Below are 7,441 nucleotides of genomic sequence, written 5' to 3'. Positions count from 1 at the left end.
AAATCTCTCGGTATCCAGGGTCTGCCGGTGCGCAGTTCTCTTCGAAGCTGGATTTCAATTACATAAGGGTCGTTTGGCGCCTCAAAAGCCCGCGTTTTTTCGCGCCGAGAAGCAGCAGCGCGAGAGGAGAGAACAACGCGCAACCAACCAACCAACCAACCAACCAACCAACCAACCAACCAACCAAACCAACACCGCACGCACGCACCATCCATTTTTCTTTCGGTGTAGAAAAATTGTTGTTTTGAGGCTAGCGCGTTGGTGGTTTGCTTGGCGCGTGTCGCGGTGAGTGATCATCGCGTAATCAGTATCAAGTATAAATCTACCGTCGAAACTTGTTCGCAGATTTGGTTATAAACGGCGAACGTTCTTCTTTCGATACGGGATAAAATCCGGCGTGTGACGAACCGAAGAGTGACCGTGTATAAAAGATGCAGGCCGTAGACGCGTTGTCGGATTCGGAGCTGCGCAGCAAGCTGGCGGAGTACGGCTACCCCGTGGGTCCTGTAACTCTTACCACGCGCAAGATCCTCGTCAAGAAATTGAAGAACCTGATGGAGGCCCGAGAGGCAGGCCTCAAGGGCTCGGGTCGGCATTCACTCGCCGCCAAGTACAGCAGCGACGACACCGACGACGACTCGGCGTCCGTCGGTCGCAAGAAGAAATCATCCAGCTCGCGACGCCAGACTCTTGCCAATCCCATGCCGCCGCCGGCTCCGGCTGTGGCTCCGAAAAGTCCTTCTCGGCGACGCTCCGCTGCTCGAACGACGACGACCTCGAGCATCGCGAACAACGAGGTTACCGGTGAGCCCTACGTTCGTCTCGAGGCGCCGCTCAACACCTCGCTCAAATCGGTCAAGAACGTGTCCAGGAAGGTGACGAGAAACTTCAAGACCACCGTTTCCAACGACGGTCTAGAGACTGGATCGGACTCGGACATAGCCGAGGAGCCGGAGAAATCTTACTCGACCTCTGCGGCTAGATACAAAACTGTCGAGCCAAGGACCTACGAGTCCTCGTCTTCGTCCACGTCCGCTTCTACTTTTCTGAATAACGAGAGACACGTACCTGTGAGTCTTGAATATAACACCAAGAAACGATCCATATTCACCAACAACGAGGATAGCTACGTCACTCCTGCCTTCAAACTCAACATATCTCCGATACACAGCCAGAAGGAGGATAACTACAGAGACGCCGAAGATCCTCTTGCTAATATTGAAACACCATATTTGTCCGACTTCACTAGGAGACTGAGCAAAATTTCTAGCAGCAATTTACCGTCAAAGACCAGTCTTAGCTGTGAGTGCAGAGATTTTCGATGGTCTTATAAACCTCTAGTGAAATTTTTTCAGCTCCATTTACCATTGTTTACTGTTTTATTGTGTATTGCTCTTGAATTTTTCACTTGGCCGACTAATCGACAACGATAAAAGCCTATTCTTGTGTCTGTTTATTTTTAGCTCCAATCTTACGCCACTCTGCCTTACCAGAATTGAAGGAAACCGATTCAAATGGACACTTTGCATCATTACGATCCAAGTACCTGCCATCTACGCCAAGGTGAGAGGAAGATATTAGATACTTGATAATGTTGTTAATGTTCTTGAAGAAGCGCGGGATTGTTCTAGCATCTTATTTTTTCATACATTTGATTACAGGTACAATGCGCTGGCTTCGGAGAGACCGGCAATCACAAGAACGTTTCCATCCACGTCGGATGGTAAAGAAATGAAAAACAATCACAACCTGATATCGGTTATACTGGTTGGAGTCTTGTTGCTGTTTTTCATTCTTTTGGCAGTCGTTTATTTGGGGCTTGGTGGAAAGAACGACACCTTTTCACCTGATGCTGGTAGGTATTAGTTACAGTAAAAATAAACTACGAAAGATACTCAGACATTTTAAAAAAAAATTTCATGCAATGAAAAAGAAAAGAAAAATGACATATTATATATTACTAGTAAAATGTAGTTTAGGAATACATATTTTTTTCTTGCATTTTTTTCTTTTTTTTTATGTAAGAAGAGTAATTGATACTTTACCTGTATACCTGATGTGGATACAACATTACCCAGTGTATGTTTTTTCTCTCCTCGCAATTATTCGTGATAAATCAGAACATTTTGGAACGTGTGTCTGATGGAAAATAATTATGACGTTTCGATCTAATTGGAAAGATACTGTCCCTTGTCTCAAGCTTTGAAAGTATCAACATATTTTAAACCACTGTACGTACTTGTACTTGTCTCTACTAACTATTTCTTTTCTTCCTTTGATTTGTTGTCGAGATATTTAATATTTTTATGATAACTTGTACACTAACAAATTTTTTTTTTATATGTATTTTGTGGATTGTTTTATATTGTACTAGGTCATTTTCGTGATTGGATCCATAGTTTTTGATAAATTTTGGAAAATCATCGTTATTCATGTCATATTACAAAGAAAACAGTGGATTTACTGTAAAGTTTTGAAAGTATTTAATTGGAACGGACTGGATGAAAGTTCTATTTTGGTATAGAGAACTGAAAATTTTTTTGACACCTGCCTTGAGGTATGGTTAGCACTAGTGGACAGAGTTTACGTGTTTTCTGTGTTTATTCATAAGCGGTAATGAAACTCTGTTTTGGTATGGTAAAATGAAAACTGAAAAACGAACAAAAAAAAGAAAACACAACTATAAAGTATATTTAACAATTAAATTCGGTAGTCTCTCTGAGGTGATGATTTGATGATAACTCAACTAAATAACAATTATTATCTAATTACTATAAAAACATGAAATTAAAAGAACAAAAAAAGAAAGAAATCGAGTGCCTACTTATATAACTCTAACATTTTAATAATATTGTATACTTTTTTCTGATTATAAATAATTATCAATAAATATTTGTGTATTGGAGAATTTTCTCAGTTTTCTGTACTTTCATTTCCTTTTCCCACGATTTTATACATACTTTTTTTCAAAATATTTCTGTTTGAAACGGTCATTGATCTGAACGTTTTTCACAAAACTCACTTGAAAGTTGTTTTCTTACTAAATCGTAAGAATTTTGCACCTTCTACAATTTGTCGTAGCCTCCAATTATATTTATCTTATACAGTACAGCAATTATATTTTGATTTTATCCGCCATCACTGTTCGGAACGATTGTTGACAAATAAGTAAATGCAATGTTCTTCATTTATTATTATAGATAACAACAATTTTCCATTCTGCTCACCCAACGTGCCACATAGCGATAGTCCTGGTATCAATTGTATTCGCAAGGGAACGGAACACACAGCAATACAATTGCTGGAAAAGTTGCAGACCATTCTAACAGAGAAGGCAATAAGCTACAACTGCGATGATGCAACAGACTTTCCTTATATGACCGACAATAACGTGATGGAAAGATTTCTGAAGAATGATTTGGTTGGTACTAAATAATTTCTATAAATCAATGTAAACACTTTCTGGCCTGGGTTTGCTGTTGCATTGCCACGCACGAAATTATAAAATATCGTTGTCGCAGGATGAATTGGACATCAAGGAAGATCTTCACAACGCACAGTTGCTCATTTTTAAGAATCCCAAATGGGGAATTTCCCTGATCGAAATCGACGACATCAACAAGGCCTCAGCGGATACACAGATTCTAGATTCTATGGTAAACTGCAGCCGATTAATGACACTTACTCAGTTTTTAGTTACAGAAATATTTAAAATTCGATGAATTTTAACAGCGATCATCAATCTTAAGCTATACTGTTCGACCATTTCAGGATAAAGTATTGGCAAAACGCTTAGATGGCAAAGTGGGAATGGTTGTCCTAAACCCTGATGTCCCAATGAAGTGTTTGATCAAGAACAAGCTCTACACCCTGCTCACCTCGATTCTGGCTGTAGCAGTCGGTAAATTCCTTACTGATTCGTTATTGAACGATATCAACTGAAACTTATTTCCCTCGTATCGCACGAATTTTCCTTTTTTGCTGTCACAACCAAGGTGAAAGGACTGAATCTTCCGATGCTCATCGCATTACTGACAGATATTCGTTTTACCATACATTATGTAGATTTGTACGCGTTTCCACTTAGTAAATTCGTACCAGATTTCTCGTTTGGCGTTTTATTTCGTAATTTTTTTTAGTTTTATCCAAATTTTAATGCCGAGTATTGCAGTAACCATTTCAATATCAAAATGTAGAGTCTTACATTTTTTCCTCAGTCGTACATCGCTCAAGCAATTGAGCGTAATTGAATTGATGTGATTTTCCAGGTGCTCTGATGATTATCGGCGGTCATAAATTAGTCCTCTGGCATTTGAAGCAGAAAAAGGAATCCGAGAACGAGGTATTCCGTTTGGTCAGCGAGATAATAAGCATGCTGGAACTTCATCATCAGAATTCTGCACTAACGAGTCCTGGTGGCACGCAGGAAAGTTACCTGGCTATAAATCATGTCAGGGATAATTTGATACCACCAAAAAACCGGCAGAAAATGTCCAGCGTTTGGGCGAAGGCAGTCAAGTTTCTAGACGAAAATGAATCCAGGTAGGCCTTTATAGCCCCTCAATAAACTAACCCTGAAGACTTAACTCACTCTCCTCATCCAACAAACATTGTCGTTTTCTTCTTCAGAGTTCGGAGAGAGGTGCAGCAGGTGGCAGGCGAGGAATTTCACGTATGGCGTTGGCTGCCAAGCAACAATCTGAACGCGTCTAACGTTCAGGCAGCTGGAAACACCGGAAACAAAAAGACGAAGGTTTGGCAGGGTCAAGCCTTCGAAACCATGGCAGGCTCTGTGAACAGCCTGCCCTATTCGCCGACGCCTTGCCTCAAGATACGACACATGTTTGACCCTGATGTGTGAGTAGATGAATTGGACTAGTTGTTTTCATTTTCTCAACTTTGGAATTTCACAAAGCTATGATGTTTCTCGACATGTTTGTTGCTCTAGGGAGTTTGAAGACGACTGGGAAACAAAGGTTCAGGACGCGATATTAGAAAAGTGTGGCGAGGACGTGAAAATTCTTCATATTCGCGTCGATCGTGGAAACCGTGAAGGTTGCGTGTACATGAAATGTATGTCTCAAGAGGATGCTGGAAAAGCGTACAGAGCGTTGCACGGCTGGTGGTTTGACAGTGAGTATAGAACCAAATGCGATACTTAATTTTCCCTTATAAGTCCCAACTGCTGATACACTCAAGATTTTTCGTCCAATTATTTCGACGTTCGATGTAAATTCTTCACATTTGCAGGCAAACTTGTCACGGTGAAATACCTACGACTTGAAAGATACCGCGAGCGATTCCCAGATGCTACGCGATGCGTTACGCCATTGAAACCGAGCAACAATCAACGACTGTCTATGCAAGCGCACAATTGGCAAAGTCCTTTGGAGACCATTTAAATATTTATTTACATTATTAACGATGCTAAGGAAAGAAACAAAGGTAAGAAAAAAAAACGATAATAACGGATTTTTTTCCAATGCTTTAAATTATACATTTAAATATGCGTTTTTGGCGATAATGTTACAGACAAAAGAGAAAAAATTTTTTTTTTAATAATTTGAAAAAGTTTTTGTTTTAAATCACAAGAAAGAATGAAAAAATTTGATTATTTGACCCCGCATTTCATGTTGCGGCATGTTTACTTGTTTAAAATTTCACTTGAAGTCGTTTTCATCATTCAATAACAGAAGTGCGCAAATGTTGGTTCAGTTCTACTACGGACTGTTACGAGTATGTGTAACGAAATCATCCATGCGAGAACCATTAACGATTGATATTTTTAAATTTGGGGGCTCAATTGATCTCCTTGTATGCCAAGAAAACTTCTTAGCGACTGTTGATTAGTAATTGAGTAAAATGCATCCGTGCTTTTAGCACTATTTTTATAGCACAAATCTAAGAAAAGAAAGTAAAACAGACATAGCCTATTAAAATTAATTTTTAAACCTTATTTTAACGTCTAGATTATTATTATTATTATTATTATTATTATTATTATTATTATTACAAGCTTAACGTATAAGACAAACAGAACCCTAGTTATTGACGTTACTGTTAAAAGATTAAAATTTACTTTAAGATCTGTGTACGCCGGCGCAGAAAACGGGCCATTATTTTTTTTTTTTTATACCTACAGCTTGTACGCCAAGTTAATTTTCCATACCAACGCAAGTTTATGACTCGTTGAAGAAAAAAATTTCCCTGTTCATAAACTTGTCCAATTTCATGAAGAAGAGATGAATATGTTTCATTTTTATTTCTTCTCTTAAATCAAGTTGTTGACTCAGCCTGTGGCTGGAGACGTTGATAATTAATAGGTAAATAATAAATATAAAAGGGACGGAAAATTAGTTTGGTGAGTGGCCTTGGTGTGCTTTAAGCCTAAGTTATATTGTAAAGGAATAAAATAGGTAATAAAAGAAGAAAAAAAAAATTAAGAAAAATAGGCATAATATGGGTGAGTAATCAATGTAGAAGCAAAGGAAATGAATGAAATTTTCGAAAGTATAATTTAAGAAGGAAAAAAAAACCACAAAAAACATACACGCAGGTAACAACAAACCGATAAATTAATTGAACTGTATAAAAAAAATTTATAGGGATACGTCTTTGTAAGTTTAACTGATTAGAAATATTATTACGATGTAACAAACAAACAAAAAAAAAACTATTTTAAAATTCACCATTTTATAAACAAAGAAAAAATGAGAAAAAAAAAAGAAATAAAAAATATTTTACGTTCTATTATGATATGTTATATATATGACGTACGTTAAGTAGACAATTGGGTTGATTATAATCTGCATTTTTTGTGCTCATTTTAAGAGAACAGATCGAAAATCTCAATATATAAACTATGTGAACGGGAAACCTCGATGACCGCAAAATCATTTTCGCGCCAATAATCAGTCTACGCAAAAGTGTATATAATACGGTATAAAAAGTGCAGAGAATAAGATCGAACCGACCATATTATGTGTGTATATGTAGACTGATTGTTTGTTATAACAACAACAACTAAAAAAAAAAACACACAAACATATTATGCATATGTACGCGTATCGTCTAATACATAAAAAGGGAGGCGGACGTGTTATCTATCAAGATCTTTGAATACTATGTATAGTTATGTATAATAATATTCGAATAAATTCAAATTTTTTCAGAATTTATTAAACTCATCATCTACGGGCGGAATTCATCATTAACTGTTCGCGTTTTTCCCCCCCATTAATCACCGTCGTCACTTTCCGTCTTGGTCCTTTTCTTTGTCTGAATGCGGGTATTACACATAATTCAGTTACAATGAGTTGGAAAATTCTCCGCGAATTTAGCTCGTTGTTCGCAATGCAGTTATTGCATCGTACGCATGTACACACGTGGACATTAATTCCGTGACGGCTAGTTTTCCGGCCGAGTCTATTACGTTGGTAAC

At 37.9% G+C, this 7,441-nt stretch overlaps 1 protein-coding gene across 2 annotated transcripts; it reads left to right on the top strand.

Annotated features, from left to right (window-relative positions):
* The first annotated feature begins 37 nt into the window (after positions 1-37).
* LOC107222272 (inner nuclear membrane protein Man1) lies at positions 38-7,174 on the top strand. 2 transcript variants are annotated; one of them, XM_015661563.2, is made up of 11 exons: positions 38-285; positions 346-1,302; positions 1,464-1,563; positions 1,662-1,855; positions 3,201-3,421; positions 3,522-3,656; positions 3,772-3,901; positions 4,269-4,542; positions 4,630-4,857; positions 4,949-5,133; positions 5,251-7,174. In XM_015661563.2, the coding sequence occupies exons 2-11, from the start codon at positions 432-434 to the stop codon at positions 5,400-5,402; spliced, it is 2,490 nt and encodes an 829-aa protein (XP_015517049.1). In that variant the 5' UTR covers positions 38-285; positions 346-431; the 3' UTR covers positions 5,403-7,174. The 2 variants fall into 2 exon arrangements, with proteins under 2 accessions (XP_015517049.1, XP_015517048.1); XM_015661562.2 differs by having other exon boundaries at positions 38-1,302.
* Positions 7,175-7,441: the final 267 nt, after the last annotated feature.

Source organism: Neodiprion lecontei, chromosome 3 (assembly GCF_021901455.1).
Source record: "Neodiprion lecontei isolate iyNeoLeco1 chromosome 3, iyNeoLeco1.1, whole genome shotgun sequence".
NCBI lineage: Eukaryota > Metazoa > Arthropoda > Insecta > Hymenoptera > Diprionidae > Neodiprion > Neodiprion lecontei.
The sequence above is the reverse complement of the archived record's forward strand: the minus strand, read 5'-3'. Positions and strand labels throughout refer to the sequence as shown.